Below are 18541 nucleotides of genomic sequence, written 5' to 3' on the forward strand. Positions count from 1 at the left end.
TGGAGGGCGAAAACTGACTCCCCTAAATTGTCCTCAGACCTCCATACTTGCACAAACCAACAGATGGACCAAATTAGTAATAAGTTAAAAAAAAATTAAAGGAATTTTAAGGGCCTTGGATAGGTTTGTTTCTGTTGGCTCAGTCCTGCTTGGATGGCGATTTTCTCTACCCAGGTGAGTCATGCTGTAGCTAATGTGGCATTTGAAGGGTGTCCTCAAGCTTGCCACCTGTGTGTGCGCTCCTGACATGTATTAATCTTACCCTTCAGAACAGGAAGCTGGAGAGAGAGATGGTTGGGTGGTGAGGCCAGGATTGACTTTTAGGCTCAGCCAGGTGTGTCTGTAACTAACAAGCTGGATCCCTGCTCACATCTGTAATCCCAGTTCCCAGTGAAGAGAGGCAGGGTTGGTAGATCCTTCCTGGGAGGAGCAGGAAGAGTGATGGAGAACAACTTCCCTCTCCCATGTCTGCTCGTAAGCGCATCCACCACACTCCTGTGCACACACAGTAAGTTCTTATAGAAGATGGAAAATGCAAAAGTACAGAATGTTAAGCTATGATGGCACTGCTTTACCTGAGTGTCTGAATCCAAGCTAAGGTACCAGAAGCCCCGGCTCTCTGTCACCTGTGTGTGTGCGGGTAACAGAACTGTTACATTGAGCTTATGAGAAGAATACAGATAAGTGAGAAACAGCACTTGGTGTAACTAGTGAGTCGGCAAAACTAATGTTTTTGTGAAATTTCAATTTTGGAACCTGAAAGAAATGTTGCATTGTTCTGTTTAGCCCATAGTCTCTCTAAAAATGAGTAAAAGTTTAAGAAATACACACTGCTGGTGACAAAAAAAAAAAAAAAAAAAAAAGAAAAAAGAAAAAAAAGAAAAAAGAAAAGAAAAAAAAAAAGAAACAAGTACAGGAAAAACTAGAATGAGAGAAGGGTGTGCGCATGTGGTCATACACCTACCCCCTTACCAAACTCCACGAAGGAAAGCAAGCCCCGCAATAAGGAAATAGAAGGGGAGGCTACAAACATTTAAAACAAGGGAGATGCTTTAATATCGAGGGCAAGCTCACAGATTCCAGTTGCTCCAGTCTTTCCCAGAGTGTGTGCAGATTTGACAAGACAAACAAGGACTCCCGAAGAGGAGCCCCTGCCTTCGAGGCTGACTGGTTGATAAAATCTTCAGTGACAAGGCAGAGTTTGGAAAGTTGCTGATCTCATAGGCTAATTACAGTTTCTTTGGGGGCAATTTTATGCTGTAAGAGACCATCCCTGGCCCACCTCTGTATCAGACCTGACATTCTGATAAACAGATAAAAACCTTTGGAATGTATTGACATCACAAAGCCCTATTTACTATGAAAGATCAGGCTAAAGAATTTGAGGCTATGAGATAACATTGTGGGTATGCAGCTGATGTCCTCGTACCCGCTATATCAGCTCCCTCACGTTCCCACCCATGAATTTAAAAATTGTCTTGATTTATAATGTTCTTTGTTCCATTACCATAAAAATTCCATGTCATTGCTTTCATGTTGGAACATTGTATTCGAGGATCTATGTTCCTAGCCCACAGTCACCCACATTTAGCTTTAGAACAAACTATCTTTTATTCCCCTTGAGGCAAAAGCTGAGGGTTTTTTTTTTTTTTTGCATCAACAATACATAGTCTCTTACAACTAATTAATACTTAAAGTTTTTGAAAAAATAAAGGAAGGAAACGAGGCCTTGTGAAAGATGGTGGGAAATCATTTCACAGTTCTTCTTCATTTGCTTCGCTTTTGCATCTTGGTGGGTAAAACCCTTCAAAACCGCATGGATGTAAAGCTGGAAATTGTTTTATTCTTCAAAGGATTTTTGTTCAAGCAAACAATAACAGTGACAATGGGGACACAAATGCCTGTAATTGCAGCCGGTCACCGAGGAAGTGGTGCAGGCCTGGTGCAGGCCATCAAAAGCCAGCCCTTCTGTAGGGCCTTTAAAAAGCCACCAGCCCAATTCAGGCCTCTATTCTCCTCATTTTGCTCTGTAGTTCACTGCCACCCCCGCCCGCCCCACCCCTGGAAAAAAAGCACCCATCAATAGAGAGACACAGGAAATTAAATTTCACCATTCACTAGAAATAGTCAAGCAATTATCTCTCCAATTACTCAGAATCAGTTTTAAGGAACAAAAGTCAAATTATCAGTCAGTTTAGTGTTCTTCTTTCCATTCAAACCTGATAGAACTTCCCCAGCTGCTCTCATTACTTATGAACATCCATCCGGTCTCTCGTCTCCTTTTGTGTTTGTTAACAGGCTCAAGTCAGATTGCACCTCATTTAAGGATGACCCTTCTAGAGCAGACGCTCACTTCAATTTTTGTTCCTGTGACAGTAAAGCCATTTCTTCCAGGTTTAACACAACCATCAAGCCATCACGAAGCACAGCACCTTGACCCTCCATCACAACAATGAAATAGCAAGACCACACAGTAATATCTACTTTATGGAACTAGGTAGACAGAAATCCAACAGAATCCCACCTAATGCTCCGTCCATCTTCACATTCATGCGATAGAAGGTTGAACAAGCAATGGAACTCCCAAGATTCAGCCCTTGAGCCATTGTTTATGCTTGGGTGGGATTGTTGGCTAATGCAGCTATTGAACTCCATACGCAACCTCAGTAAGCTCTTTGATTCAGCAAGATAGACTTGGATGTAGTCATTTCTTTGAACTTTGCTGCCTTATTGTTGGGTGAGAGATATTAGTGGGTTCAAAGGTCACTGGGGATAGTTTCCTCCCCCTACCATCTGAGGCTTATCAGACAAGGAACTGAAATACCAGGACTGATTAGAAGACTGGAGATTTCTGGCCCTGGGTGGGGACATGCCTATCTGAACTGCCTGGAAGTCTTAAGATCATTGTCTAGTTGGAGGCTTTCTGGTAAAGAACAATGAACCCAAATGGGACTGTAGTCACCTGCACAGGAAAATGCCCCTCAGGAAAACCTGCCAGTTCTAGAGATTCCAGAACTACTATGAAAGCCTGCTTAAACTGTGGCGCAATGGTCTGTTTGGTCAGTGTCTACTCTCACCCTTTGAGGGTATTCTCTGCTCCACAATGTAGTCTCTTTGACTACATTGTCCATTCTTGGCCCTTGAGAGTGAGCTCTGCTCTGCAACAATCCCTTTAGCCATTGCTCACTCCTGTTCCTTGAGAGTGCATCCCTTTACTCTGAAGTAAACCATGTCTCCATTCCTCACTGCACTCCATCTTATCTGAATTCTTTTAGTGCCTATCTCAAGGACCAGGGAGCTGAGATGAGTGCAGAGTCACATCCTGGTGACATTATTTGGGACAAATAGATATTTATTTATATCTCCCCATGAAAGCTCATGCAACAGCCGGTCCACAGAGTAACCATGTGATCCTCTCTGTTCTCCCGAATCCCAGTACATACCTAGTGGACTTCTTTGCTTGCACACTAGGATTCGTTCATTTATTTCCATTCTCACCTAGAATGAATGATCCGCCATCATCCAAGAAGTTATATAAACCCAAAACTGAGCTTTAATATCCAACAGCATAGGCCTTGCGAGTGTAGTAATTGTTATGTATAAAATAAACATACGATCTGTTCTAGGCATTGAGTTCTGTTAAATATAATAAACTAAAGCAGTAGCTCAAAGTGATTCTCTCTCTGTCTCTGTCTCTCTCTCATCTCTTTTGGTTATCAATTTGTTGGATTCCTCTTGGGTTCTTTGGTGCTATTCTATTGAGAAGATGCCTCAAGAATGACCAGAATGCATGCTAGAGATGGCTTGTTGGCAGTCATGTCTGATGCCTAGTGCCCTAGCCTCACAGTCTCTTTTGAGCTCTCTGTGTTGCATGGTGATGATAGCACACAATCTGGGTGGTTGCTGACTCCCTAAGTAGAAAGTAGAGCTAAATGGATATTTAAATGAAATCCCTAATCTTGGTGCCAGGTCTCTTTCATCACATTCTGTTGATTAAACTATCACATGATCATGCCGTTTATAGGAAGGAGAGAAGACTCATCTCTGAAAGGTTTGATTTCAGGTAACAAAAGCAATCATAACAAAAACAAATGGGTGGAAATATTGTCATGATGTTTGCAAACCACCATTGGCTTCGTGTATGAAAGGCTCCCTCTTTGTATGGAAGGCTCTCTCTCTGTGCTGTCCACAGTGCTAAACACATTGTGTTAAGCCATTTGACATTTTCGACAGTGCTTTGAGAAAGCTACCATTGCTATCATTTTTACGTAATAGTAAGAACAGCACGAGAAGTCAAAATACGTGTTTATAGTCTCATAGCTAAAGAGCATCAGAGAGAACATGGCCATCAGACTGTTCTAGAGTCTGAACTCTTAATCACAGAAGTATTTAGTTGCTCCACTCTGACAACTAAGCAAATGTTTGACTTTAGTATCTGCTTTCATGGATTAGCTCACAGAATTCCTTTTACACTTGTAAAATTGCAGGAAAAATATTTCATCTCTTAGAAATGAATTGAGAAGGATAAAAACAAGAATGAAGAACCAAGTGGGAGGTGCTCAATCTCAGAGGCTTGTTATTTAGCAAGTGACTATGTCTCCTTCGCTCTTTGTGAGGGTCTCTTAAGCAGGAAACTCTAAGCAGCTAGACCTCAGACCTCAGACCTCAGACCCCGGGGACATCCCCCTTTTACTTTCTGATTGGTACATTTTCCAGGATATCTAGTTTGACATTGATTTTTGTCTTTGCCATGAAAAACTGAAGGCTTTTACCACTTCAGTCTCATTTGAACATGATCAACTTTCTCTGGAGTCCACTTTCTTACATCTCATCTGCTAGGGAAAGCTGACCCTAGACCGGATACAGACATTCAAGTGAAGGCTGGCTAGCCTTCTTTGAGTCCCTGACATAAAGACAAGTTTCAACATATTTATTTGTTAAATTCTATGCACTCATTACGACCTGTCAATGTGATGTAGTTCCCCACTGGCCTCTCACACTAGATCCCAAAGGTTGCTGTTTTCCCTCTGATTTCTAATAATAACGTATAGCATCTTAGTATTTTGGCTTGACTCAATTAATTTTGTTAAATTTGATCATGACATGTACTTTTTGGTAAAGGAAGTGTAGTAAATATGGTGTCATAATTTATTTTTCTGTTGCTCTGATAAACTGCTTGTCAAATGCAACTTAAGGGAGAAAGGGTTTGCTTCAGCTCATAGTTCCGTGAAAATGGCGGGAGCTTGAAGCATCGGCTCCCATCTCATCCACAAGCAGGAAGCAGAGAGCGATGAATTCCTGTGCTCAGCTCCTTTTTCCAGGGTCCCAGGTGCAAGGAATCGTGCTGCCCACTTTTAAGCAGATCTTCCTATTTCAATCAATATGCTCTATCATAGGCATGCCCAGAGGATGCAACTTAAGGGATAAATAATTCCTCCCAGGTATGTCTGCATTCCAGATCGTTGACAAGTTGATGATTAACACTGCCACACATAGTTGTCTAGATAACAGATGATAGTTTGGAAAGTATGTGTAATGCAAAGGAGGCTGGGGAGATGGTTCCACGGTTAAGAGCACTTGCTGTTCTTCCAGAGGACCCGAGTTTGGTTCCCAACACCCACACCAGGCAGCTCACAAAGCAAAAAAGAAACTCTGAATGGAAATACCCAGAAACACCCGCCACTTGTGATGGCCTCAGTTAGAGGTATTTATTTTGTTTGTTTATGCATAAATTTTTGTATTTTAAAGTGTGCCATAATGTACATAATTATGCAACTTAAGGGAGAAAGGGTTTGCTTCAGCTCACAGTTCCGTGAAAATGGCGGGAGCTTGAAGCATCGGCTTCATAATATACATATATGTATATGTATGCTCTTAACCGTGGAACCATCTCCCCAGCCTCCTTTGCATTACATATACATATATGTATATTATACATAATGTACATAATTATGTGGTGATAACTGTGATGGCTAATTTTTATCTTGACTTGTTTCACTGAGAAATGCCTGTATGGTTCAGTCCTAAGGGAGGACCCACCCTTGACATAAGCAACACCATTCTGGATGGATCTTGGTTATAATTAAGAGGTAAAAGATTCCTACTCATGGTCATCCTCTTTCTCTGACTCAGGTCAGGAGGTGCATAGCCTGGCCACACTTCCTGATGCCCTGACAGTTTGTCTTGCCTCAGGCGCAAGGCAATGATCTACACACTACCTCGGACTGAATCTTTTGGAACCATCAGTAAAATCAAACCCCTAAAACTAAGCCCTTCATCTCTTAAATTGTTCCTTTCCTGGCATGTCATATCAATGAAAAGTCTGGCCTGAGAGTTGGTCCCTAATTACTTCTAGTGAACTAAGAGGGCAGCCATACTGAATGCTCAGCAGGGTGTAGGACTCTGATCTCTGGCCAGCACAGTAAACTTAAATATTAAAACATAACACAGCCTTTTTTTTTTTATTCTCCATGACACTTTAAAAAGTTATAACTCAGAAAAGTCAAAACTTCTGGGCAGTCCCCTGGAGACTAAGTTTGTTCAGCTGGAAGTGCCCCAGTAATATTAAATGAGATAGGTCTGTCAGCTCCTTCCCTACATAGTTTGCTGTGAGAGGCTTAGGAAGGCTGTCTTGAAAGCATCATTTTCCCATCATGGACCATCTTCATTTTCTCAGGACTGATCATGCCTGCTGCTCCTGCCAACAGCATCTCTGGCCATGCCTGCAACCTCTGGAAAACTCTCTCTGTGGATCTCAGCTGTGCTCCTTGCACAGCTTGCAATTTTTTAATTACCAGTGAACCATACCACCGAGTCCTAGAGAGGCAGCTTCCTCAGCATCGGGATGGGTCTAGTTGGCCCGAGAGTTAGTTCCTAATTACTTCTGGGGAACTCTGAGGGCAGCCATCCTGACTGCTCAGCTGGGTATAGGACTCTGATCTCAGGGTGCCAAAATCACTCCTTCTCATTTCCCCTAGATTCAGTAGGGTTTACACTTATTAATTCCTGCAAATCAAAATGAAGCTGCTCTCTGAGGTCGAACACAGTGGTTGTTCACACATGTTATGAAGGAAAATAATGACCTGGAGTTTACATGGAGTTTCATTTTATCATTCCCACAGAAGAGGGAACTATCTATTGAACATTCCCTGGGTGCCAGACACTGTGATGAGCTTCCGTGAGAGAGGAGTTTCTTCTCTCAAGTATCTCCATTTTGGAGTTGAGTGAATTTTATCACAGACTGGGTTTTTTTAAGAGCGCATATATTCCTCTAACAAGCAAAGCTGCCATTCTGTTTGGTAATAAGTCTCGGATGAGAAACACGTGAGGAACTTGCTCTTCATCATTATAGGTAATCACTGAAAACAGTTTAATATGGTGCATGATTGTGGAGTCTCGGGTACTTGTCAGTTGCTCATATAGAACGCTATGAGCAAGGAAACTCATAAAGTGTTTAATTTAAGGCTCATAGTTCCAGATGGCTAGAGTCTGTGACCACCATGGCGGAGAGCACGGTAGCAATTAGGCAAGCGTGGCACTGGAGCAAGAGCTGAGAGCTTACATCTTACCCCGAAGTATGAGAAAGAGACGGCTAACTGAAAGTGGCATGTACTTTTGAAACCGTAAAGCCTACCCCCTGGTGATACACATCCGTTAACAAGGACAAACAGTTCTCCCAACTTGGGAACTACTATTCAAATACATAAGCCCGTGGGGGAGCATTGTCATTCAAACTACTACACATGGGTTTTGGAGTCAGATATATGTGGCTATAACAGACTGGATTTGGAAACAGCATAACTCGAATAGGAATCTTGTGTGGTACCGTGGGAAGGGAATTTGGATGCAGAGCATCCAGAGGGCATGACCTGGATTCCAGGAGGAATGATAGCAGAGTTCCTGGCCTGCAGGGATGATCAATGACCTTTGTATTTTCTTTAACCTTTCCTCTTCACGGTGAGACCCTGAATTAAGTGAAAAGACTATTTAGAGGGCTGTCATTGTGCTTAGCAAAATTCATATTTTGTTGTTTTGTTTAGATTGCCATCAAAATTTTCCAAAACAAGCAAACGTTAATGCTATATTCCCTCACGCAAAGAAAGAAACAGTGAGTTATCAAGTGACTGGTGCTTGTGTTCCCATGGAGCCACAGACTGCAGAGTGGAATTGTGGTACATGTGGCAGACACAGGAAAATGACAGCTGGGCAGCATCTAGCAGCCCATTCTGATATTCCCAGAGTCCAACTTAATCCTGGTAATAAAACTGCCTCATAAGGCTCTGTAGGTAGCGTCTTACCTATGTAGCACCAACGGCTAGATAAAATAACTCACTGAAATGTGGGCCCACCATCCTTCACCAAGGTCCTTGGGGCTGGGAATTCAGAATATTGTGAATGAAAAAACTATATGGCCCATGTGCTATGTTTTCTAAACTGCTTATTGATGTCTGGAACAACTCCTGGTTATTCTGCAGTAAGACACATGGACAGAGTCACAGAGCAGGGTTTGCAGGTTGGACTTTGCTGGAAACATTAGTCACAAATGACTGTCAGCATTTCCAAGCCTTCTGACGTTGAAGATGTAAAGACTGGATCAGCAGACTGATTTGAGTAGCAGTGTTATACCAGCGTGATTTGGAGAAAAGTTTACCCACGGGGCACAGTGCATCCAATACGACCAGAAGTTTTTGAGCAGATGACTGGAAACAATACAAGGTTTTAAGAGTTTCCTTACATTTCAATAACATCCCGCACAGATTTACGAAGTTGATTTCAGAAATCTGCAGCAGAGTGGCATTGAGTCTGGGTGCAAGGCTAATTGGCCATTTTCCACTTCTTATTTTATTTTCGGATATTTTTCTTGAATTTCCATCAACACTAGGGAGAATTTTAATAACAAACAAACCCACTTTATTATTATTATTTGTGTGTGTGTGTGTCTTTTAGCGTCTTTTACTGTGGGCACTGGGGCTGCTGATACATCCAGAATACAGTCTGGGTTGTATGATCATGTTCTTTGCTTGGGACGCTAGGGAGTCTCAGCCAGAGCATGGCTTACTGGAAAGGGCTTGGAAGGAAGCACTCAGATGACTCTCTCTTCCAAGATGCCAAGGAGCCATAGCTTTAAGGTTCTGGGGCCTGTTAAGAAAAATAAAGGGGCACTAGAAACCAAACCCCAAGTCTCCTTTCTCCAGCTCTGATGTGTTATAGGGCAGCAAGCAGGCCTATGCTCTCTCTTCTCAAGGCATTCCTGTGCTTCAGGGAATGAGGCTTCATGCAGTTGAATGGATTTCTAGGGAAGCCATTGGTGTGGGGCACAGAAAGCCAGTTCAAAACAGCTTGCTTCCTTCAGAAGCCCTCTAGAATCATGACATCTGGACTTTCTAAGTTCCTGCAGTGTTTTTTTTTTTTTTTCCCAATCATTCTCCACATTATCTCAAAAATGATTTGCTTAACACTTGGAAATGCTCTTGGAGGACAAGGACCAATCTTGTTGATCTTTGTAGGTGATGTGTTTAGCTCATAAAGCATGGAGGAGCAAATACTTTTGATAGAGTGGTAGGACTGTATAGAAAGATGTGGTAGACACTTGTATGGCATTTATCTGTACCTATGTGAAATGTATGAGTGTAGGTACCTATGACATATGTAGGAAGGTAAACATATGATTTCCTGGTGTGTGTAAATAGTCTTATTCTCTACCACTCATTCATTTGTATTCATTCATTCATTCATTCATTCACTATAAAAGTCCCTAACAGGAAATCCCATAACGATTTAACTGTTTGTGCAAGTATTGGCTCAGGACCCCAAAGACCAAGTTCTCAGCATAAAGGAGATTTATTTGCCCCAGAGAGACAGAGGGCAGGGATAAGGGAGAAAGAGAGGAGATAGGGGAAGAGGGAGAAGGGGAAGGGAACAAAGAAGAGGGGATAAAAGATACAAGGGAGATGGGTAAAGAATATTTGTTCTGGAGGGGGACAAGGACTGCCTCTGGATAGAGAGGAGACAGATGTGGCCCATAGGAAAATGGTGGTTTATAAAAGTAAAGGGAAACCCTGTGTTAGGATGAGGTGTTTAATTTTAATTGGGCATATTATATAGGTGAGTCAAAGAGGGATTTTGATTGCTGGCTTCAGTGGTTGATAGCTGCATCTTGGTAGTCAGCCTCAGGAGGAGGAAGTGGTCACATAAGGGACTGGACCTTGGAGGCTAGTTGTGATCTAATCCTTTTGGTTTTCAAGGCAGAGAGAAAGGGGGAAGGGCAAGGCCTGCTGGAGGCATGCTCACCATGCTCCAGCTGGCCAGACTCCTGTCAACTTGTGTTCTTCCAAATCCACAGGTTAAAATCTAATCACCAAGGTGATGGTGGTAAAGCACGGGGACTGTTAGGGAGATGATCAGGGCACAGTGGCAAAACTCCCAATTAGCATTTATGCCACCACCAGGGAGATCCTAGAGTACACTTCCTGTCCTTTCCCCCAGGGGAGAACACACACAAGAGATTCCAGCTATGAGCCAGGGAGAAGGTTCTTACTGGAGAGCAAACCTGCCCATAGCTTGTCCTGGGGCTTTTCAGGGTACAAAACTGTGGACATGTTTCTGTTGGTTATGAGTCATCCAGCTAAGGCATTTCCTTGTAGAAACCCAAGCTGACCAACACTGAGAGTAAGGAATTAGGTCTCAGTCACAAAGGGTCATTGGAAATTCAGTTACAGAACTGTAAAGAATTTCACGTTGAGGAATCACATGTCCAAATGCACAGTGCTGTTCTTGTTTCTTTGGCCTGCAGAAGGACATGGGCATTGTTTCCTGGAACTTGCCTCAGGATTCTGATGTCCCTTGGGTTTAGGATCTGCCACCTGGAGTTAATTAACTAGGTTAATATTAAGGAAGGGGCTGCTCCACCCCTAGGGGGCGGGGCTCAGAGCAGCACAGTGCAGTTCTCTCAGTTCTCAGTGTGGAGGCAAGGTTCTGCACTTTCAAACGACACTCCCAGAGATGCACAGTTGCATCCTCTGGTTGTATCTTGGTGACCACTGCAGTTCCTTCACCCATGCACAGAAGGAAATGGGTCTGGGAACTGTGGTCTAGTTCAGCACTTCTGGAGTCTATAAACACTCAGATTCTGATTCAGGGCGCTGGGCTTGGTGCCTGGGCTTCTCTGTTTCTTAAAGTCTCCAGATGATACAGTCTGTGGTTACAGTGACCAAGTCCCACTGATCAGGAAACCCTGGACAGTTGTTCAGGGACCACCCCCCGGGTGGTGAGAATAGCACAGAGCATTGAGAGGCAGCTTTCATTTGTGTAGTGCTGCTGCATGCATTTGTGTGTGTGTGTGTGCATGTACATGTACATGTGTGTATGTGTGTGTGCATGTATGTGTGTGTGAGTGTGCACATGCATGTGTGTGCATGTACATGTGTGAGTGTATGTACATGTGCATGAGTGTGCATGTATGTGTATGCATATGCATGTATGTACAAGTACATGTGTGTATGTGTGTGCATGTATATGTGTGTGAGTGTGCATGTATGTGTGTGAGTGTGCATGTACTAGTGTGCGCATGTGTGTGCATGTACATGTGTGTGTGTGTGTGCATATGTGTGTGTGTTCTTTTAGTATTCTCTTTCTTTCTTAGGACTGACCTGCAGCAACTCTATAGGGACTAACTGATCTGAGAATACAGAAGAGGACAGAATAAAGACAAGTTTGCATTGATGGAGATAAATATCCTCAGAGTTCTGGGAACTCAACAAGGCAGATTCCTGCTGCTGAGGTGTAGGACAGGCAAATGGGAAAGTGGGTGGCTCCAGGTTAACTCATCCCCAGCAAAAACCAGTGCATATGAGCCAGTGGCAATGTGTTCCCAGGTAGTTATTGTCAAGTTCATTTTTAGGGTATTCTAAAGCAGAAATCATTAAGATACATTTTAGCATGTTTTTTAAAAGGCCATTTCCAAGTTGATAGGTATCCAACCAAAACCAAAGTACCAAAACCCTTCTTGAGAGGGATAAACTCTCCTCTCAATAAAGGAGGCACCATTACAGGATGGAGTCAGAGACCAAGGAAAGGGAATCTCAACTACCAGTTAGATGGGGACACATAGCAAATCTCCCCGGAATGGTCAACGAAATTCCGCAGCGCTCCCCGAGAGGAACATGGGACTGGGTGTAGAGCCTCCTGTAGTACGGGTTGGCAAGTGGTTCTGAAATACATTTCCATTTGAGTTCCCAGTACTTATGAGTGTGCCTTTATTTGGAAAAAGGGTCCTTCTAAGTGTAACTGAAGATTTTGATATGATATAATTTGGGGTTAATCTGGGTAAATTCTAGAATAAATGGCAAGTGTCTTTGTAGAGGTGGAGGGAGAGTTGAGACCAGCAGACGAGGAGTCTAACTGTCATTAGGAGCAGATGAGATTGGAGCAATACAAGCCCAAGTCAAGGGATGCTGGGAGCCAACAGAAGCTAGGGAAGCAGAAAGGACCCTGCAGAGCCAGCCCTGACAGCACCTCTATTTGAACTTGGACCCTTGCGAACTACGAAAGGATGAATTTCTGTTGTCTTAAGCCACCATCCCCTGACTGCCACAGCCCTTGAGCACTTGCCCCAATGGTTGGTTTATTCTTTCACCACAGTCCTTTAGTGCACATCCAAAATACAAACTGGCACTTTGCTACACTTACCCTTCACCATAGTTTGGAGTCTGAGAACTCAGCTCCTTTAATGCAGCCACAGATGACTCGGATGGCAGCACCACCCCCTTCCTAGGCTTTCTGTTCCCACTGTGGTGGACTGGACTTCCACTATTACACTCTGTTCCTTCCTGGGAAAAGATTGGCCAGGGATGCTGAAGTTCAGAAATACTAAGGATGTTGTACGGATGCACCTGCTTCAGCCACACAGAAGAAAGAGAGCTGAGATGCTCTGAACTGAACTGCAGTCCAGGTGACAAGCCCATCTTCAGACGGTATGCCAGGGAGTTCCCTGCTCACTCCTCTGCAGTAAGAATAAGGGCCTAGGATGGGCTCCAGCTTCCCCATCCTGTGGGACAGAGGTTAGTCTGCCCAATGCTGAACTCCCATGGGGTCTGTGGGTGCTCATGTTACCAGAGCTTTTCCCTTGGGTTATAGCAGTGCCTGCTCTAAGTCGGCATTTATTTGCCATAATGAACCATTCTCTGTGTGCCACCAAGTGTTCTTCTGGGAGCCACTGAAAGCCAAGTTGTTCTTCCCTCTGTAGGCCACATCCCGCTGTCCAGACGGCTCTGTAATTTCTCAGCCACCCACAGAGTTAGGTAACTCCCCCAGGATCACACAGCTGTAAAGTGGAGCCAGGGCTTGAGAGACACTCGGACACTTTTAGCACACCCTCTCTGGTGCTATCAACCTGCTTCTCGATCTGCCATGTAACCAAGTCAAAAGGTCGGTAAGGTCAATAAATATCTAAGTAAACCGAGTTCAGAGTTAGTACCTGCATTTGCCACTTTCCATATCACTGTGACAACATGTTTGACAGCAACAATTAACGGGAAGAAGAATTCACTCTGCGTATGGCTTCATATATACCAGGCCATCCTGGTGGATAAGGCATGACATATCACACTTCACACCTTGGCATTTAGGAACCGGAGGGAGGACAGGTAGGAAGAGGCCAGTGCAGAAAGAGCTCCCAAAGACATTCCCCCAGGGATGTTCTTCCTTTGGCTAAGCCCCTCCTAGATTTTACCCCCTCCCAGTAGCACCGATCGTCTTTAGGGATCCATCAGGGAATTGATCCATTCACTAGGTTGAAGCCCTCAGAATCTAGCTGTCTCTAGAGGCTGCATCCCAGACACAGCCAACGGTGCACTTCACTGATCCCTTTGCATTTCTTAGTCCAACCAAAATGACGGCCCAAATTAGGCATCACAGCACATCAGTTTTCTCTCGTCGAAGGTGTTATTTTTGCATTATAGACATTTCTTGAGCATTTAAGACTGCTGCTTTTTTTTTCTATATTCACAGACACAAGCCATGGTTGAGTTTTTCTATACACATCTGGTTATCGTAAACCAATCACATCCCTGATTCTGGCTTTCTGTACAGAGAAAGCACGGTTATTGGTTTTATCCTGTGGGAGTCACAGGGTGTTTACACGTACCATATCACACACTGGCTGTGAGTGACTCTTGGTATTTTTGTGGGAGTGTCTTGTGTCTTAGTCCTGGACTTCTCAGTCCTGTTCTAGCTGCCCACTTATGCTGGACCAGAACAAGTGGTGTGTGCACGAACATGTTGCTACTGGACCACCAAGCACACATCAAGCCCTGTCTCTTAGGAAATCCCCTTCCAATCAGGGCACAGTGGCACTATTGAGACATCATCTATCTTGTGTCTCCCGTGGTCTCTAGAATAGAGAGGTTCTCAACCTGTGGGGCACAATCCCTTCGGGGTTGCATATCAGACATTTACATTATGATTCATAACAATAGCGAACTTACAGTTATGAAGTAGCAACAAAAATAATTTTATGGTTGGAGGGATTCACCACACATGAGGAACTGTATTAAAGTGTCACAGCATTAGGCAAGTTGAGAGCCACTGCTTTAGATGATAGAAGTTGGAATTCAAAGTGCTGTCTGGTACTTACTGGCTGGTCATGGTCCTTGGCACCTGGCAAAGGAGAGGGATCTTCAACTCAGCCTGTGGAGGCAAAAAGAAATCTATTACTGGACCTTGTGCATCATGTTTTAGTTCTGTTGAACATGCTACCTCTGCTTCTTTGCCGGATTTGAAGCAGGTGCCGGCCTAGAGGCAGAGAGAGGAAGCAAATCAATGTAGGTCAAAAATCGGTTTATTTCTGGCACAGGGTGGGGGAGGGACTCCCCATCCCCCGACATGCTGTCCTCCTTCTGTCAGCATCCATCCCATCTGCCCTCGGGAGCTGAGCAAGCATGCACTGAGTGTGGTTTTCCCTTGCATGCAATTGTACACTTTCCCTGGGCACCTAGGAAGCGTTAGCCCAGGCTCTGTTGGTTCTGCTCTGAGGAGTCCACAGGTTTGCCGAAGCAGGCTTGACAAGGGATGCTTTTCATTTCCCTGTGACTTTCCCATAAAATATTTACTGGAAGTTTCATTTGTATACCACTTTGCATCAGCCACCACCTTTTATTTGAGCCTAGTATTCACCCTCGGAGGAGGGATCATTAGCTCCATTTACCATATAAATTAGCAGCAGAGACTCCGGGAGCATGCAGTAAGTGCTTTGCATCAGTGACCACGTTTAATGTATTCCAAGATGATAGAAAGTGTATAGGATGTTTCCACTGTAGCGTCTGGAGATCCAGCAAGAAACAGAGTTCGCATATTAGATAATTTGAGAATAGTGTAACATGATTCTTTGGAAGTTGCGAGCAGGTAGGACAGGAAAGATAGTGGGACACATGGGGGCGGTAGAAACGGGTGCTGTCATTGTACAAAGAAGGGTGAAGGGAGGGAGTGGTGATGGGAATTCGGAGACTGAGTGGAAGAGCAGTAGTTTTCAGTGAAGGGCAGCTTCAGGAGAGAGCTAGCTACAGAGGGTGGGAAAAAAAGAGTCAGCTCATGTGTCTCCTGTCCCGGGCCATCTGCTGTTGTCTCCCATTGGCTAAAGTCAAGAAGAATCCAGGAAGGAGGAACTATTGGTGTGACTGATGCTTATCACACCCCTGGGGCTCCCAGATTAGTGGAACAGGGCAGAGGATGGATTTCATAGCTTGAAAATGAAGCTCACAGTTCATCTCCAAAGGTTGGATTCATACTTGATCTATATAATCTTGGAGTAACAGCTGTGGAGAAGTTACTGAGGAGCCAGGACTGGGCTCAGGTCCTCTGACACCCGTGAGTGTGCTGCTCCTTGCCACACCTCTACTCCTGCACTTCAGGTCTGTCACTGACAGGAAGGAAAGGAGTAACTCATCTTAGGATTTTGTTCCCCTGTGGTTCTTTGGACAGGGTGGCGTGTCTCTTTCATGGTCCCCTCAGGAAGTCATCTCTTCTGAGGTGGTGAAGAGGGTGAACACCATATCAGGGAGAAAAACAATTCGTATCCCAGGCCAAGGGGAGAGAAAGAGTTGAGACCATCTAGATGTGCAGCCTTGGTGGAGAACTTAGTCTTTTAGAAATAGTGGCATTGATATCTTTGCCTTATACTGTAGCATTAAGTTTTAAGTAAGCTAATGTACATGATGTTGTCTTACAAACCGTAAAAGTATAAGGTATGGATGTACTCCTACTAATGTAATAAGATTAGCCAGCTACATCAACATCAAGCATGTTATACTTTGGTATCTAGGCTTATCGATATCAATTTTAAGATATTAAGACCTAATAAATGTAAATTATGTGATTAGGATTAGATGGGAAAAATGATCTATCCCAGTTTGCTTATACGGTCTGTTTATTTGTTTGTACATGTTTGTTGGTACTGAAGTGGAATTAAGCTCTCTACAGAAGACTCCCTGTATTCTTGGTTCTTAGCCAGCTCTTAGGTCCACAGCCCCAAGGTACAGGTGCCGGCTCGTCCCACCCGAGGCTTTATGCCTCTCATCAGTAAGGTGGGAAGCTGACAGTTCTAATCCTGCCATATAATAATCCTACATAGCTAGTGTAGTGCTGTGCAAAGCATGAGAGCTTGCTTTGGTTTAATTTTCTTCATCTGGTGCAAGCAATTGGGCTAAACAAGTGTCTTCTAGCTCAAAGATTCCACAAAACAGCTCCCTTAAAAACTATAATCCATCCAAATCTGATGACAACGATGGCTTTAAAATGTTAGAGGTATGTTATTATATCTCTTGCCTTTTATTGTCTTCTCCAATGGCACTGCTTATAGAACAAAATTGCAGTGTCTCTGAAAAAAAAAAGCTCTCACAGAGGAGAGCTGGGAGGCTTGGGGAAACCTCAGTTGCTTATATACCTCTGTAATTTATTTGGTCTGTTGCATTTGTGTTTTAAAATATTAGGGAAAATGTAAGTCATTCTATCAGTGATTTCTGAGAGATGTGAGCAATCTATTATATAGAGAATTTTTTAAAAATATATTTTTAATGAGTCAAACTCTTTTGGCACTGTAAAAAGTAAAACTCAGGGTCTGAGTGACCTATCCAGAGGAGCCTGAGTCAGCCAGGCAGTGGGGCTTCAGCAAGGCAGATAGAGTACCCACCACAGGGCCACAGCTCTCTGCTCCGCCCATATTGTCCTGAGAGCTCTTCTGAGAACTCAGTACTCTTATCTGATTTCCTTTTTGTAAAGGATGTGGTAAGGGGTTGAGTTAGATTTGCATGTCTGTCAGTTTTATGAAGATAATACAGAGTGCAAAAGACAGGATGCTTCCCTTCCAGCCATGCGCCATTGCAAAGAGAACTGAATGAACTGGGATGCTACTCACACCCTACGTCACAGCGACTCGCTGAGTTTGTGTAATCATCGTTATTTGATACAAAGACAAAGTGACACTCACATGTGTTAAGTTACAAGTGTTTCAGGGCACACACATACCTGGCATTTGAAACGTCTTTGGTCCTGACACCCTGGCAGTGCTTTGGGATGGCTGCTTGCTTGTTTAGAGCCTTGGTTTACTTTTTTTTTGTAACACGGGAGTAGTATAACCAGTGATTGCTCTGGGTGTTTGTGAAGATGACAGGAGAAGTCTGTGATACATGTGAACAGCACATTTTTTTTCTTGCAGACAACACTGGGAGTATCATTCAGACATCAGAGTTGCTACTGTAGCTGGGTTTGCTCTGAACACAGATCCAAGGGAAGACAAGCAACCGGGAGGATTTGCAGAAAGTAAACAAACAAGTTCTGAGCAGGAAGGGATGGAGCAAAGCTAAGAATCAGAGGATACCTGCATCCCAACAGATGCGCAAAGACACCAAGGACTTGAATTTGAAGATAAATTAAATGCCTTTTTACTGCTTCCAGGTTTGAGTCTCCAGACACATGGGGTAAACTGCCAATGCTCATAGACATTGACTCCATAACTGCAGGTTCTCTGTCAGCTTGTTGGCTCTGCCTGGGCTGTAAAATGTATGGTGCCCTGAAAAGTCTATGTGGCTTGTTCTGGGCAGCAGTCTATGTATGATGGTTGTCTAAATGCCCCAGATATTTTAGATAAGATTTGGATGCTCAGGGTGATATGGCCATAGACTGTCCCAGATATTTTAACGGTTAGGTTGACCACACTTTAGTGAATAGCCACAAACCCAAGCATGAATTGTACATGATTGGTTAAAAAAAAATGAGGACACTAAGTTCTGTGTGTTGGTGAAGGGGGGTGGGCCTGGGAGAAATTTGCAGAGGCAAGATGATCAAAACACATTGTATGAAACTTTCAACGAGCTAAGAAACATGAAAGAGAACAGCAAATAAAGCCAGGCAAATTCAAATGGTTTTAAGTTTATGATTTTGGTTGGAATATATTCATAGCTGCTTGTGGCCCAGTTGGTTGGACATACCCGAATGCCTAAATCCTATACAAAGGGGCCTGAATCTGTTCATCGTTTGCTTTGGATTAGAA

At 43.7% G+C, this 18541-nt stretch overlaps 1 protein-coding gene across 3 annotated transcripts in view; it reads right to left on the minus strand.

Moving 5' to 3' along the window:
• The window catches only part of Clnk (cytokine-dependent hematopoietic cell linker), a 171271-nt gene that overhangs the window by 141976 nt on the left and 10754 nt on the right, over positions 1 to 18541 (minus strand). For all 3 annotated transcript variants that reach the window (XM_011240734.1, XM_006503974.2, NM_013748.3), the window contains one exon: positions 14633 to 14685. In XM_011240734.1, the coding sequence (XP_011239036.1) occupies positions 14633 to 14643 (11 nt within the window). In that variant the 5' untranslated portion in view covers positions 14644 to 14685. The remainder of the gene's footprint in view (positions 1 to 14632; positions 14686 to 18541) is intronic.

This window comes from Mus musculus, chromosome 5, assembly GCF_000001635.26.
Source record: "Mus musculus strain C57BL/6J chromosome 5, GRCm38.p6 C57BL/6J".
NCBI classification, from domain to species: domain Eukaryota; kingdom Metazoa; phylum Chordata; class Mammalia; order Rodentia; family Muridae; genus Mus; species Mus musculus.